Below are 16908 nucleotides of genomic sequence, written 5' to 3'. Positions count from 1 at the left end.
GGGATTGAAGTGAATACAATATATATGTAAATGTACCTGAAATAAATAATAATAAATTACAGATAAAAAGAGTTATTCCTGCAGCAAGTAATAAATTACAGATAAAAAGAGTTATTCCTGCAGCAAGTAATAAATTACAGATAAAAAGAGTTATTCCTGCAGCAAGTAGAAGCACACCCATTGGAGGTACAGTAGATGAAATGTGGGGAGGACTACGGATGAAGAACACACACACTTCCTCATTAATCCACAGTCTGTGTTATGGACTATGAGCATTCAGGGGGACGAGCAGAGGCCGGGCCGTGCCAAGTGACCAGTCTCAAACTGAAGCTCGGGAGTGTGCCTTCTAGTGACGTAGACGTGGGACTGTGCGTGTGTGGGGACTCTCGCTCTCCCCTTGTACTCTATGGTGTTTCCGGTTGTCTGTTGCTTCCTGTTCTCCTTGGAAGATACATGTGCGTTGTGTAGGGAGTGTAGAGCAGAGTCATGGAGATGGAAGAAGTTCGTGTAGTTCGATGTGGGGGAAGCCGGATTAATGACCGGAGAGCTGTGTTCTCGGCGGATGCCAAGTGAGTAGAAGTTGCTGCTCCCGGGTCATGTTCTGCAGGACAGTTTCTATATGGGCTGAGTGTCAGTTTCTTTCTCAGGTGCACAGGGCTGGCAGTGCTGTTTGAATACATGTAAAGGAGCGCTTAAAAAGGGTTCCACTAAACCTATCAAAAAATAAAAGCAGCTACAAAAACTGTAGCTGCTGATTTTTAAAAAACAGCCACTCACCTGTCCCTCGGTCCCGTGGTGTGTCCCCCACAGCCCGTTTCACCGGCCGTCCTGTATTCCAGGAGGCCGGCATCTTCAGTGTGGGCACCAGGCTGATAGCTTGCAGCTTCACAGCCGGGTAGCCACTGCACATGTGGGAGTAGCGCTGCGCTTCGTGAATGGTCCTGTAGTCTTCTGGGACCTGTCATGTGTCCCAAAAGACTACAGGGAGGGAGGACACCTTCCGATCGCCTAGGCGATTAGACCGGAACTGGGAGTGGGTACCTGTCAAATTCGGGTACCCGGTCCCCAAAGGTGCCAATCCTTAATGGGGAGCGGGGGAGCAGTCCTTAAAGCGAAACTCCCCCTTTTAGGTGGAGCTCCACTTTAAGGCACATATTTTTAAACATTCTGGACAGAGCAAGGCAGGGCTATAATCCTGTCAGGTTTATTTTTGCTATCAATTAGGGAGATTTCTCTTCACTTCCTGTCCCATAGCCAAAATGGTAAGTGAGAGAAAATCCCCCTAAAGTGAGGGAATCCTTGGTTGTCAGCAGTAGTGTCCTCATTGGAAGATATCCCCAGTAATCCTGTCACGAGGGCAACCCAAGGGGTTTTGTTTTACTTTCACTTATATTGATGACTGTAAACAGGACAAATAGAGGGAGATTGAATCTCCCTAATGGGGGCACAGACAGCAGTTCAAAACTGCTAATTCCTCTCCACTCTATACAAAACTTAAAAAAAAAAAAAAAAAAAAAGGTTTGCCTCTAGTGATACTTTCAGTCTAGGTTCACACCTATGCAGGTTGCCTTTTGCGTTGTGTTTTTGCACTTGCATTTTTTACGTGTTTTTGATGCGTTTTTCAAAATTTTTTAACATTTTTTATTGTTTCCAGGCAGGTTTTAAATGCAAAATGCAGCAAAAACGCAATATTATTTTCTGCAGCGTTCCCATTGAAGTCTATAGAACCAAAAACACAACTTTTGGCATTAAAAAAAAAGTCCCTGATCCTTTCCAAAAATTGCACTGGGTGAAAATGAGGAGATGTGAACCTGTCCCATGGGAAATCATGCTAAATGGACTGTACTGCAGTTTTGTAAAACGCTGCAGAAAATGCTTAGGTGTGAACCTAAGGTAAAGGAGAACTAAACGCAAAATATTTTTTTTTTGATGCAGTAAGGGCTCTTTCACACAGGTGGCTGGAGGGGTGATAAAAAATAGGCTGCCGAGCAGCCCAGATCCTCCTCTTCTGTGGTCCCCCGCAGGCTCTCCTGGCTCCTTGTGTCTGTCGGGTGCCCCCACCTCAAGCAGCTTGCTATGGGGGGGCACCCCCTGCTCTGTGTACACACACACACACACTGTGGGTTGGCCCCACCCCTCTCTCTCCTCATTGGCTGACTGGCTGTGATTGCCAGTAGCGGGAGCCAATGGCTCCTACTTGCTGTCTCAGCCAATGAGGCAGTTACCCGTGCCAGCCGAGGCTGTCATTCACATCACTGGATCGCGATGAGGCTCAGGTAATTATTGAGGGGGTTTGGGGCACTGCTGCACACAGAGGATTTTTTACCTTCTTGCATAGAATGCATGAAGGTAATAAACCTTCAGCCTTTACAGCCACTTTAACATTATAGCCTGACACATTTGTATACATGCTTTGTATTACTTTATTACCAAGGTATGACGAGGTTATTGCTGAATAAATGGGACCGTGACAGAAGTGTAAATTTTATCTGTTCTATAAGGGGTACAACAGTTGCTGCAGACAGAATTATTGTGAAACATTTGCTTCGCTGTTTATGCAAAGCACAGGTTTACTTTAAAGTGATTGTAATACCAGGACAAGTCCAATCATTGTAGGAGAGCAGGCTGAGTTCCCAGCACAGCCAGAGAACTGACCACGCTGTGCTCTCCTGCCTAGTGTGGTCAGTTTTTAACAGGAAAGCAGAAGGGCTGACAGGAACACCACAAAGGAAGCAATACAAAGTGAACAGGATATGTTTTCATACAAGTATATGGTACAGCAGGCACATATCAGGAATATGAAATGTTGGGTTTACATAGTTTTTAATGTGCCGTCTTCCTTTTTATTTTTTTCTTCTAACAGGTTTCTCATCTGTGTCTCTGGGGACTTCATCAAAGTCTTTAGCACTTCCACACAGGAATGCATTCATGTACTACAGGGCCATACTGCTCTGGTGACTGGAATTGAGCTGAATCCAAAGAATCACCTGCAGGTAATCAATGAGGCTTTGATAAATACTATAAGTACGGGCAAGCCATTTATATCATAACTGATCACATGTGTAGCAACATGGCAACTGCAGAACAGAGGCTAAGATGGCAGCTTTCTTGGCTGGTAAAGCATAGGAGGGTTTAGTTTCTCTTTAACTACTTCAAGTGATACTAAACTCTTGTTTTTTTTTTAAATAACAAACATGGTATACTCATCTGCTCCATGCAATGGTTTTGCACAGAGCAGCATGAATCCTCCTCTTCTCGGGTTCCCTGCCTGTACTCCTGGCCCCTTCCTCCTGTCAGGTACCCCCACAACAAACCGCTCTCTCTGGGGGCACCTGAGCAGGCTCACTCCCAAGCCACACTCTGTGTGTCCATTCACACACACAGCCACGGCTTGGCCCCGCCCCCTCCCTCTCCTGTTCAGCTTACTGGCTGTGATTTGCCTTAGCCAGTCATGAGTGAGAGTCCGCGGAGAATGGAGGCTTGTGGACATCGCTGGATCGGGCTCAGGTAACTGTTTGAGGGGGGCTGCTACACACAGGCTTTCTAAAGCCTTGAATAATACGTTCACCTTTTACAGAAAATAATAAATGCTAATCTTTTTGCAGGTAAAAAAAATGTGCATTTATTATCTTATTACACTGAGGTCTGTAAGGCATTGCATCTGCAGTCAGCAGATCACGAGTGCAATGCTTGGATCCTGCAGATATTCAGCATGCTGTCTGCTCGTACCTCATAGTTACTGAATGGCAGGTAGAATCAATGGACTATGACAGCGCGCACCTGTGCCCTCGTAGTTTATTGAGAACTACAAGCTGTCAACTGCACTGGCCAGCAGTGCTTGTAGACATTTATTCACAGGAAACTGTGAATGAATGCCGCGGTCGTACGGGGCTCTGTTTTAAAATGCGACACTGGGTGTGGGGAGAAGATCTCCTCCGGTTGTCACTGGGAGAGGAGGCAGGAGCTGAAACATGTTACATGTTCCACCCTAAATATGGGAGGAACGTATAACATGTACCAAAGGTGACCGTAGCCTTTAATGATTTAGTAAGCCCTTGCAGGAAAATGTCACGATGTGCTAGTATGCATCACATACTAGCACATTATGACAGATATACCTTAAAATGCTGCCCTACAGCTGTCACCGCTGACAGGGCTTCCATCTTCACTCGGTCTTCTGTCTGGGATTGCGGGCTTTGGCCGTTTGAATGACTGAACCGAAATGACGTCAGCATGCTGTCCATTAAGAATGCAGTGCGCATGTCCCTGTGATGTCACTGGCTACTACTAAAGTAAATATCTCCTAAACTGTGCACGTTTAGATGTTTACTGTACCTTCGTTTAGCACAAAAGAAAAACAACCCAGAGGCGATCAAATACCACCGAAAGAAAGCTCCAATTGTGGGGGAAAAAAAGGACATAAATTTCTTTTGGGTGCAGCGTTGCATGACCGCACAATTGTCAGTTAAAGTAATGCAGCGGCGTATCACAAAAAATGGCCTGGTCAGGAAGGGAGGTAAATCCACTGGAGGGCAAGTGGTTAATGCATTCTCTGCAATAAGGTACAAAAAAAACCCTTCTGTGCCCAGGATTCCCCCTTCCCTAGCCCTTCTTTATACTTACATGAGCACGATCTTGATCCTGCACTGTGCACGAGAGCAGCGTCTCTCTGCTCTCTTCCACCTCACAGGGCAAAATGATAGCAGCGGGAGCCATTGGTTCTTGCTGCTGTTAATCAAATCCTATGATGAGGGAGTGGGGAGCAGTGTCTATGGACACAGGCAGCAGGGCTCAGTAGTGAGCCCACACGAGTACTCACCTTAGTAATTGGCTACCAGCACAGCTGGTAAGTATAACATGTTTGTTATATAAAAAGAAGTATTAAAGGTTTAGAACAATTTTAAGCACAAGCTGATGCCCATCAGCTTGTGTCCATTTATGATAGCACTACAGTTAAATTTAAAAATATTTTTAATGTATTAAAAACAACAAAATAGCTGTAACCCCCCCCCCCCCTTGCCCAGCAAAATGGAAATGGAAAAAGATTGCACCACACACATGAGGTATCGTTGCCACAGCTTATGGTTAGCTTTTATAGCATCACCTAAAGACTTTTTTTGGGTACTTTTTTTTTTTTTATGGCTCTATGCAAGTTTTTAGACTTGGAATGTTTGGTATCTATTTACTCAACACAATTCCATCTTTTGTAGTTTACCAAAAATTGGTTATTATATTGTACATGTGTGCACTAAAATTAATTTTATAATTTTTCCTGAAAATATGCATTTGATAAACAGTTCCACAAATATCTTGCAATGTAAAAAATGTTGCCTCTGCTTTCAGAAAATATACAGCCCCTGACATGGGCTATGAAATCACCACTCTTGGAAAATGTTCATTTAATTGTGCAGAAAAGGAAAACAATCACAGACATGTCTCAGAACTATTTTCATTTAACATTCCAACCTTCTGGCTTTAAGAAACACTTAAAAAAAAAAAAAAAAAGACAAAAATGGAGTCAGTTGGAACTGTTTTTGCAGATCAAGCAGAGGAAAAAAAATATGGAATCACTCAATTCTGAGGAAAATATTATGGAATCATGAAAACAAACACTACAGTCCACCACTAGTACTTTGTTGCACCAAAGTACTTTTCCTTTTTCTAAAAATTTAATTTTTTCCCAATACTAAAAGAGCACCTAAAACACACAAGAATAGAAAAAAGAGACTTCACCAAAACATACATTTCAGTTAAATCATCTTTTCCCTCACCCTGCCCTCCCTCCTTACCACCCCCCTCTCATTACCCTTACCCATATCCAAGTTCCTAGCATCTATACTTTCTCGTGATTTTCTATCTATATCTGTATCCCTTCCATCCTATCTTCTTTCTATCGGGTACTCCATTAGAGCTCGTTCTTATACTCTTCTCCTTATATTACAACCAGTTCCAGATATCTTTTAGATGTTTTAAAAATTAACCAGCTACTCCACGTTTTCCTAAATTTTTCTATTCTATCCTCTTCAATATGACACAGCTCCTCCATCCTGTAGATATTATCCACTCTGTTGACCCAGTCTTTTATTCTTGATGGATCTGAGGCTAGCCAACATTTGGGAATCAAACCCTTAGTCGCACTGATTAAATGATATAGTATCTTGTTCTTTTGTAATTTTACTTAAGCATCAAATTTATAAAATAAACATACCCACAGGTCTCTCTGTACTATTAATAATCCCACATGTTTCTTGAATGTATTTCAATATTCCCTTCCAGTAGTCCTGTACTTTAGGACAATCCCATATGTAAACCATCGTTCACCACATCCTCTCCAACATAAAGGTGAAACATCTACTTGTTGTTTATGTGCCTTACTCTGTGTGATATATCATCTAGCCAAACATTTATAATTCATTTCAACTGTGCTCATATTTGTCACCTCATGGGTTAATGTAAATATTTTATTCTTTTGCTGATCGTTCAGATTTGTTCCAAGCTCCTGTTCCCATTTTTCCAAGAACTGATGCGGATCGGTACTCTCCATATCCATGAGAATCTTATAGATCTTAGAGGTACCATTCTTTGAAACCGAATTTACATTCAGCAATTTTTCAAATGGATACAGATCCTCTGACATCCTCAGTGGTTGTGGGAGCATTGAGACAAAATGACCTAATTGGCCATACCACCATTCATCTAATGCATAAAATAATTTTTTTTTTTCCTTTTAATTCTACAAAAGTATGCAATTTCCCCTTATTCATTATATTCTTCCAGCGTGCGTTCCTATCTTTAATCCGCTTCCCTGAAATGTTATCCTTCCCTGGGGGGAAATACTCCGTCCTCGCCAAGGGAATCATAACTGAATTATATTCCCATCCCTTTTGCTTATACATTCTATCCCAAACACTAAAAACTTTCTTTGTCAGTGGACTATTATTCACATCTAATGTACAAAATTTATGTGGTATCCAAACCATCTTCCCTAACTGTGCCTTGCTCAAAGTTCCTTCCATATTCACCCAACCTTTCTCTTGTGAATTAAATATCCAATCTATTACTCTTGACAATATCACCGCTTGATATTTCTTAACATTAGGAATACCCAAACCCCCATTTCCCTTTGCCCTACACAACACCTCATACTTCTCGGTTTCTTGTTTGCCCAGATGAACTTAAGCATCATCTTCTTTATTATCTCAGAAAAAGATCCTGGAAGGTGAACTGGGAGCATGTTAAACTTATACAGGGTTTTTGGTACTATCACCATCTTTACCAGATTTATACTTCCTATCGAAGAAGCTCCACCGTTTGACAATCTCGCCAGCTCCTCTTTTATTTCACTTAGTAATGGAATGGAATTTGCCTGGTGCAGGGTTTTTATTGAAGGAGTTAGTTTTATCCCCAGATAGCTTATTCCCTTTTCCCTCCAAGTAAAGGGAAAGTCTTTTTGTATACTCAGCTTCTCGACCTTTGGTATATTAATGTTTAAGATCTGATTTTGTGTGGTTTAATTTCAGATTTGACCTCTGGCTTTTATAACAGCTTGAATTCTCTGAGGCATGAATTTAACTATCGACAAACTGTATTCTTCATCAATCCAACCAAAGTGGTTATGCTCAGTTTCATATTAAAGTTCCACCATGAACTTGAATGGGATGTGTACATCCTTCCAGTGTTTGGGTGAATTTCCTTTTCAGTTACCTGGTTTACAACTGCATTTTGATTATACATTTACCAGAATTATACATTTATCAGAACAGGTTGTGTGGGGTTGCTTATGTATCTTCAGCTGTCCATCCATCTCCTTCGATATTGATAGCACGGGTGTCAGTGTGGAATCTGGACACCATCTGTTCGTTTGAACTCTTGATTTGGGATCAAATTGGTCTGGTAAGAGGCTGATTTGTTTAGTGTGGCGAGCACTTGTGGACACCATAGCACCTTGTTGGAAGTTATATTCAGCATTTTTCCTTCCTTCACATTGGATTTGGGACTTATAAATACTATATAACTATGTAACTAAGTGCTATGAATCAAATGTCCGTTACATGAAAATACATATGTATATTTTTGTACACTTACATATGTGAGTTTGTGGTTAATTATTGTATCAGGATAATATTAGTGTACAAAGCACTTTTTTTTTTTTTTTTTTTTTTTTTTTTTATATATTTTCACATTAGCCTAGCGCTTGTATTTTTTTGGTGCCTAAGAAGCATAAAATGGTTGCTCTTTAGACACCATAATGTATTGAGCGCTATTGTCTTTAAGTGCTTGTGCTGTTTAATTTGAATGACAATATATTTTATTGTTATTTCTCAGCTTTACTCCTGTTCGTTGGATGGTACTATTAAATTATGGGACTTTATGGATGGTATACTAATAAAGGTAAATGTATTTTACGTTTCTTGTTCTTGTGTTTTTCTTGTCACTGTTGTTGTTTTTATTTATCTATTTTTACCTTTAAAAAAATACATTGCAAAAAGAGTAGGACAAACCACCTAAAATTGTTCAGCTATATTAGTGGTAAAAAGGTCAGGTCTGAGCATGTAGGTCCTTTCAAAATAATGTAGAGTGGGTGACGGGACAAAGGAAAGGAAAAATTATTAAATACATTTTTCAGCTCTGTGTATACAAAGGAGCATAGGGGAGCTTCTGTCTATAATGGGGATGAAAATGACACATAATCATAATGGCTCAGAATTGATATGGTCCAAAAATATTTAGACAGAACAAAGGTGAATAAGGTACCTGGAATACATTGCATACACCCATGGGTCCTAAAAGAATTGAGCGCTGTCATTCCAAAGCCATTGTTTCTAATTTTTTGGGACTCTTTAATGACTGGCATGGCATCACTGGATTTATTGTAAGTCCAGTGTGGTGCCTATATTTAAAAAGGGGTTAAAGTCCAAGTATCTATAGACCTGTTACTCTTACTTCTATAGTTAGGAAGGTAATGGAGAGTTTGATAAAAGACCACATGGATGAGTTTTGCTTGGGGAAAAAAAAGTTTTAAGTAATAGATATAATGGGTTTTTTTTACTAAAGCTCAGGCTCATGTCTGCATAGAAACCAATCCGCTTCTAATCTCAGCTTGTTCAGTTAAGCTTTGGCAATAAAATCTGGAAGCTGATTTGTTTCTATGAAGACGTGAGCCTGATTTTGCACTCTCCAGCTTTAGTAACTGAATCCCCAGAAGTTGTCAAACAAATCTGATTTATTCTTATGAGGAGGTAAGCAAAACAAAGGAGTGGCTGTGGACATGATATACTTGGATTTTATAAAAATATTTGACGCAGTTCCCCACACATGGCTAATGTGTAAGGTAAAGTCTACAGGCCTGGAAAAATCAGTTTGTAAATGGTTAGTAAACTGGCTAAAAGACCATATTCGGAGAGTAGTGGTTAATGATTCATACTCTGAATGGTCTATGGTTGTTAGTGGTGTACCCCAAGGTTCAGTGTTGAGACCCTTTTCTTTTTAATATATTTTTAAATCATATATGGTTTAGGATTAAAAGTAACATTTCAGTCTTTGCAGATGACACCAAGCTAACATTCTTACAGGAAGTCTCCATCTTACAAGCTGACCTGTTTAATTGGGCAGCTGTGTGGCAAATGAGGTTTAATGTTGATAAATGTAAGGTTATGCACTTGGGGGCTAAGAATATGCATGCATCATACAAACTAGGCCAGCGGTTAAGATTTCGCGCCCAGACCTACTAGCCGGTCACAAAACGTACTCTCCACCAGTTGCCCCACCAAACCTTGCCCAGGTCCGCCCCCTTAAAGCTTATGAAATTAAATTTTTATTCAGAATAAATAGTCCAAAATATAAAAATGTACACAGTAATGTATATGCCAGTTCTCCTGTACTCCATTATAGTGATATGACATGTATACAGTAATGATTATAATGGAGTACAGGAGAACTGGCATATACATTACTGTATACATGTCATATCACTATAATGGAGTACAGGGGAGCTGGGATATACATTACTGTATACATGTCATATCACTATAATGGACTACAGGGGAGCTGGGATATACATACTGTATATATGTCATATCACTATAATGGACTACAGGGGAGCTGGGATATACATACTGTATACATGTCATATCACTATAATGGACTACAGGGGAGCTGGGATATACATACTGTATACATGTCATATCACTATAATGGAGTACAGGGGAGCTGGGATATACATACTGTATACATGTCATATCACTATAATGGAGTACAGGGGAGCTGGGATATACATACTGTATACATGTCATATCACTATAATGGACTACAGGGGAGCTGGGATATACATACTGTATATATGTCATATCACTATAATGGACTACAGGGGAGCTGGGATATACATACTGTATACATGTCATATCACTATAATGGACTACAGGGGAGCTGGGATATACATACTGTATACATGTCATATCACTATAATGGAGTACAGGGGAGCTGGGATATACATACTGTATACATGTCATATCACTATAATGGAGTACAGGGGAGCTGGGATATACATACTGTATACATGTCATATCACTATAATGGAGTACAGGGAGCTGGGATATACATTACTGAGTAATGTATATCCCAGCTCCCCTGTACTCCATTATAGTGATAGGACATGTTGTATACAGTACTTACTGTCCCCCGTGGCGGTGGAGAGGGTGTCTCCTCTCAGCGGAGGAGAGCGGACCTCTCCTGCACCTGTCCCCTCGGCTGCGGTGCCACAGAAGCCGGAAACCGGAAGTTGTAAACCGGAACTCTGCTTCACAATGATGCTTGGTGCGCAGGTGCAGTCGCTCGCCACAGAGGAATTTCTCCTAACATTTGGCGAGCGGCTTTTTCAAGCCCTGTACTAGGGGGAGTACAACTGGGGGAATCAATGGTGGAGAAAGATCTGGGTGTTCAGGTAGATCACAAGCTTAATAATGGCATGCAATGCCAAGCTGCAGTTTCCAAAGCGAGCAAAATCCTCTCTTGTATTAAAAGAGGCATAAACTCCAGAGAGAGAGATATCATTTTACCCCTGTACAAATCATTAATAATACCTCATCTGGAATATGCAGTTCAGTTTTGGGCACCAATTCACAAAAAAAATATTGGGGAATTGGAAAAGGGCAGAGCAGGACAACCAATCTTATAAGAGGCATGGAGGAGCTCAGCTATGAGGAAAGATTAGAGGAACTGAATTTATTCTCTTGAGAAGAGGAAATTAAGGGGGGATAGGATCAACATGTATAAATACATCAGTGGTTCATATAGTGAACTTGGTATAGAGTTATGCACTTTAAGGTCATCACAGAGGACAAGGGAGCACTCTTTACGAAAGGGAGCAAAAAGAGATTTAACCTTCATATATGGAAAGGCTTCTTCACACTAAGCTGTGAAAATGTGGAATAGACTCCCTCAAGATGGTTCTGGCCAGCTCAGTAGATTGTGTTAAAAAAGGCCTGTGTTTTTTTTTTTTTTTCCTAACTGCAGAAAATATACTTGGATACTAATATTTATAGGTATAATTGATCCAGAGAAGAATATCTGATTGCCTTTTGGGGGATGAAGAAGGATTTTTAGATCATGTTTTATTGAGTTTTTTTGCCTTCTTCTGGATCATCTGTGGGTATATGATTTTGTATATGGAGATTTTACATTTTTTTTTCTCTGTGGAGTGAACTAGATGGATTTGTGGCTTTGTTTTTAACCAAACTAACTACGTAACTGTATATTTCAGAATTACTTAATAGATGTCAAACTGTTTGGATTTTATACTGATATCAAAGAAGACCATGTGTACGCTATTGTACCGAAGAATGATTGTGAAACTTCAGGTTTGTTGCATCTTTTACATGTTTTACTTTATCGCTTTATAATATATTATAGTTTGGTTAGGAATGGCACAGATTCTGTTTGGAAAATGTCATTCTTTCAGTAGTACAGCTTGAATGGCAGAGCCAAGTATTGCGTGGCTAGACACATTACTGAAGAAGGACTCCTTTGGTATCATTTAGAAAAACTACACCCTGATGAGCAGTGACAACATACATATTTCTTTCAGCATGGATTTCTTTTAAAGTAAAATATTAATTTGCTTACAACTCACAAATTGTAAATCAAATGCAGTCACCCTGTTGTGCTTGCATGTACATTTCAGTATCTTCCCTAAATGTCCTAAATCAGCAGGGTGCAAAAATATGCAAATCTCTAACACAATGCCTTCCACAGTTCTCTTTTGGACACTGCACCTGTCCATTCCTTTTAAAGAACAAATACGTTGTTTGGTAAGGGGCAAGCCAGCTCTTAACCTTTTTCAGTAAAAGTTGCGATGTGCTTATTTGATACTCTAGGGGTGATATGAAAGCAGACACCAAAGGTTTACTCTGAGAGGGGATAGACAAAATAGAGTATTTTTGTTTTGGCTATAGTTCCAATAGCTTTGGAAACCTTTTTAAGCTTCATTTATCCTTTCATACAGATTTTTTTTTGTTTTTCTTTGGAGGTATATTGCAGTCCCTTTTTAGCTTTGCCAAGTGCCTGGCAAAATTCTAAAAGTGTGTACTATGCTTTGCATTTTGTAATTGGGGTCCAGAGTGCTGAGATATGGCTGATAAATCGCTGTCTACAGTGTTGACTATGACAGCTTGATGTTATCTAGGCAGGAGAATATACTGTGGTCAGTTCTGTAGCTATCCTGGGGCTCAGCCTGCTCTCCTCCAGTGATCAGCTTCCTGCTGACACTACCCCCCCTCCCCCCAGCCTTTCACTGGGAATTTTAGTGTGCTGCTGTTTCTCCTCCCTAAGCTTTTTATGCAGCTGAGAGTAGATTACTTGATCACTTCCAGAAAAGGTGTTTATAATTTTTTTTTTTACTTAAATTGCCCCTGTCCCCCGTGCTCGCTCGCAAAGGCGAAAGCACGCGTTGGTCCTGTACGCATTTTTAAACAGTGATCACACCACACGAGGTATCACCGCGAACGATGGATCATGAGCAATGGTTCTAGCATCAGACCTCCTGTGTAAATCTGAGGTAGTAAACTGTAAAGGCTTTTAAAGCGTCACCTATGGATAATTTAATATTGGGTATTATATTGTGTTTCTGTGCACTTAAATTCATTAAAGTGGGGTTTTTTGGGGGGATTTTTTAGGATTGTTGCAGTTACAAATGTTTAGGAGTTCTCATGTTTTTCTTTTGTTTGTATTGGTATGACACAAAAAAGTGGAGAAACAAAAAGCCAAATCTAACACATTCCACACAAAATTCCAAAAATGGACTGGACAAAATTATTGGCACCTTCTCAAAATTGTAAGAAATAATTGCATTCCAAGTTTGTGATGCTCCTGTAATTTATAATTAAATTCACCTGTATCAATTAACAGGTGCTGGTAATATAGAAATTACACCACCAACCTGTTAAAATGGTGAAAAATTTACTCAAAGAATTGTCTGAGGATTTGAGAACAAAACTTGTGGAAAAGCATGGACAACTGCAAGGTTACAAGTCCATCTCTCAAGATCTTAATGTTCTTGTATCCACTGTGCCCAACATTGTAAAGAAGTTTACAGCCCATGGCACTGTAGCTAATATCCCTGGATGTGGACAAAAGAGAAAAATTGATCAAAGATTGCAACAGAGGTTTGTTCGAATCGTGGCTAAAAAATTATCAACTTCCAGACCAATTGAAGCTGACCTTCAGGCACAGTGTACAACTGTGTCGTCTTGCCAGATTGGAGTTTGCCAAAACGTACCTGAGGAAGCCAAAATCCTTTTGTAAGGATGTGTTGTGGACAGATGAAACAAAATTACAGCTTTTTGGTAAAACCCATTCTACTGTTTTTTCAGAAAAAGAAATGAGGCATTTAAAGAAAAGAATATAGTCCCTACAGTCAGACATGGTGGGGGTTCACTGATGTTTTGGGATTGCTTTGCTGCTTCAGGCAATGGATGTCTTGACCATGTGCATGGCATTCTGAAATCTGAAGACTACTAAAGAATTCTGGGGTGCAATGTAGTGCCCAGTGTCCGAAAGTTGGGTCTCCATCAGAGGTCATGGGTCTTACAGCAGGACAATGACCCAAAGCACCCAGAAATGGTTTAAGACAAAGCTATGGAAAGTACAGAACTGGCCAGCAATGAGTCCAGATCTCAATCCCATAGAGCACCTGTGGACAGATCTCAAAACAGCATTTGGGAAAAGGGCCTCTTCCAATCTGAGAGACCTGGAGCAGTTGGGGGGAAAAGTTGTCCCAAATTCCAATAGAGAGGTGTAAGAAACTTGTTTATGGTTACAGGAAGCGATTGTTTTCAGTTATTTTTTTCCAAGGGGTGTGCTACCAAAAAATAAATTGAGGGTGCCAATTTTGTTCAGTCCATTTTGGGGGTTTTGTGTGGAATGTGTCAGATTTGGCTTTTTGTTTCTTCACTTTTTGTGATATACCAATATAAACATGAGAATGCCTAAACATTTGTAATTACAACAATATTCTGGGTGAAGTGGTACATTCTCTGACAGAAATGCAGGGGTGCCAATATTTTTGGCCATGACTTTGTGTGTGTATATATATAATTTGGGGTTCTAGGTAATTTTCTAGCGAAAAATGCTGATTTTTTTTTATACTTATACAGTGGGGATCGAAAGTTTGGGCACCCCAGCTAAAAATTTGTATTGATGTGCATAAAGAAGCCAAGGAAAGATGGAAAAATCTCCAAAAGGCATCAAATTACAGATTAGACATTCTTATAATATGTCAACAAAAGTTAGATTTTATTTCCATCATTTACACTTTCAAAATAACAGAAAACAAAAAAATGGCGTCTGCAAAAGCCCAAACTTTCGATCCCCACTGTAGCTGAGAAGTGTCAGAATAGGCCTGGTCTTTAAGAGATTAAAGTGAATTTCTAAAGGCTTAAATATTTAATAACAAAAAAAAAAAGAAATATGTCTATACTTACCTGCTGTGTGCAGTGGTTTTGCAAAGAGCAGCCCCGGATCCTCCTCTTCTCGGGTCCCTCGCTGGTGCTCCTGGCCCCTTCCTCCTCTCTGGTGCCCCCACAGCAAGTAGTTTGCTATGGGGCACCCGAGCTTTTGCACTCCCCAGCTGCTGTGCAATGTGTCCATTCACAGACAGAGCTGCTACTTGGCCCCGCCCCCTCTCCCATCTTATTGGCTCACTGGCTGTGATTGACAGTCTCAGCCAATGAGGAGAGGGAGTCCCGGTGTAGCTGGGACTCCAGTGCACATTGCTGGATTGAGTGGGGGCTTAGGTGATTATTGGGGGGGTAAAAAACCTTCAGCCTTTACAACTACTTTAAACTGAATGGGTTGGTTTACAAGACAAGAGCTTACATATACTTTAATTGGTTCCCACCTGGCCTATTGTAGAATGACGGCTGGGTGGGACATCTCTCGTTCTGGTAGGATGTCATGACGCCCTTCCATTCTTGCCGCACATACACGACAATCTGTAGTGAGCTGCTTCCCTTGGACACAGCGCATCTCCGATCAGGGTAAATAGCCAATTATGTTGCTTCTTTACCATGTGATCAGCTGTGTCTGATCTCAGCTGATCACATGTAAACGATTGCCTTTCCTCAGCGTTATCACATCGATGAGGAAAGGAAAGCCAATAACTGGCTTTCCTGTGGCAAGGACATTTACAGCCGTGCCCTGATATCAGTGCAGAACCATCAGTGCAGCATATCGGTGCCCATCAGTGCACCCTAAAGCCAAAACAACTAATTGACGTAATCGATTCTGAAAAGAGTTGTAAACTATTTTTTATATTCTATTAGTTGGTCAGCCGATTTGTTGGCCTGCATACAGAATGCATTATTTGTTTATATATCAGAAATTACAGTGCAGCACACATTCAGTCCATACATTGCAGTATACACCGTGCAGCACACATGGAGCTCAGTACACAATCCATACATGTCAGTAAGTGCCTGAAGGTAGGAGAAGAAATTAATAAAGGCAGGCTTTTTTTTTTTTTTTAACCTTGCTGTAAGGGCACATTATACTATACGTTGAAGCTTGCTATGGGAGCACTCTGATCACCAATCTGATCACCGGAAGGGGAGAAAAAGGACTGCACTGTGCAAAACCATTGCACAGAGCAAGTATGTTTGACAAGTGTGTTGTTTTATATAAAAAAAAATTCAGCGTTAACAATCACTTTAGGGCTCTGTACAGGAAAGATCAGCATTTGATGGTACTATAAAGCATTGCAATTAAATTTACCAGTATTGTGCATTATATTTTAAAATAATTATATCCATGGAAAAATTCTCAACCTTTTAGTACTACTAATCTAAAGGTTTTGTATTTCCCCTTCACTCTTCATGTAGCTTCATGTCTGACTTCCAGTTAAAATACCCTGTATAGCCTACTATAAATTAACCCATTATAGTAGTGATTATCTGCTGTTTTTGTATTATAAAGCGCTAATTATTTTATTAACTTCATCATGGCAGGTGATAGAGCATGCTGCTGCTACTACATGTCTTAGGCTTCATGTACACTAGCAGCTCCTAAAAATTAGCTTAGGAGCTCTTGCCTTTTTTTTTTTTTTGCCAAAGCTCCTAAACTCAAATCCTTAAGAGCCTATGTGTCCCTGTACACAAAGAATTGTAGTAAAGTTTAGGAGCTGCTGCGTGTGGGTGATGTTTATCCTTCCTCTCCTGGATGTGAAAAAATCACGTTCAGGAATTTTTTTACCATCGGCTGCGGAAAAACGCGTTACAGCGTTTTTGACGCCTTTTTACACAACCGTGGTCAGGGTAGGCTAGTGTAAATGTAGCCTAATGCTGGCCATACAGATATTGATTTTTGTCAGAACCACCACACCAGGCAAAATGTAGTACAAAACATTAACCTAAAATAAGA

At 40.3% G+C, this 16908-nt stretch overlaps 1 protein-coding gene across 1 annotated transcript in view; it reads left to right on the top strand.

Annotated features, from left to right (window-relative positions):
* Positions 1 to 413: 413 nt before the first annotated feature.
* WDR75 (WD repeat domain 75) overlaps positions 414 to 16908 on the top strand; it is a 163416-nt gene continuing 146921 nt past the window's right edge. The window contains exons 1-4 of the mRNA XM_089692704.1: positions 414 to 569; positions 2864 to 2993; positions 8326 to 8391; positions 11759 to 11855. Of these exons, the coding sequence (XP_089548830.1) occupies positions 487 to 569; positions 2864 to 2993; positions 8326 to 8391; positions 11759 to 11855 (376 nt within the window). The 5' untranslated portion in view covers positions 414 to 486. The remainder of the gene's footprint in view (positions 570 to 2863; positions 2994 to 8325; positions 8392 to 11758; positions 11856 to 16908) is intronic.

This window comes from Staurois parvus, unplaced genomic scaffold (genome assembly GCF_062004578.1).
Source record: "Staurois parvus isolate SC_StPar_1 unplaced genomic scaffold, SC_StPar_1.0 ptg000601l, whole genome shotgun sequence".
Classification (NCBI taxonomy): domain Eukaryota; kingdom Metazoa; phylum Chordata; class Amphibia; order Anura; family Ranidae; genus Staurois; species Staurois parvus.
The sequence above is the reverse complement of the archived record's forward strand: the minus strand, read 5'-3'. Positions and strand labels throughout refer to the sequence as shown.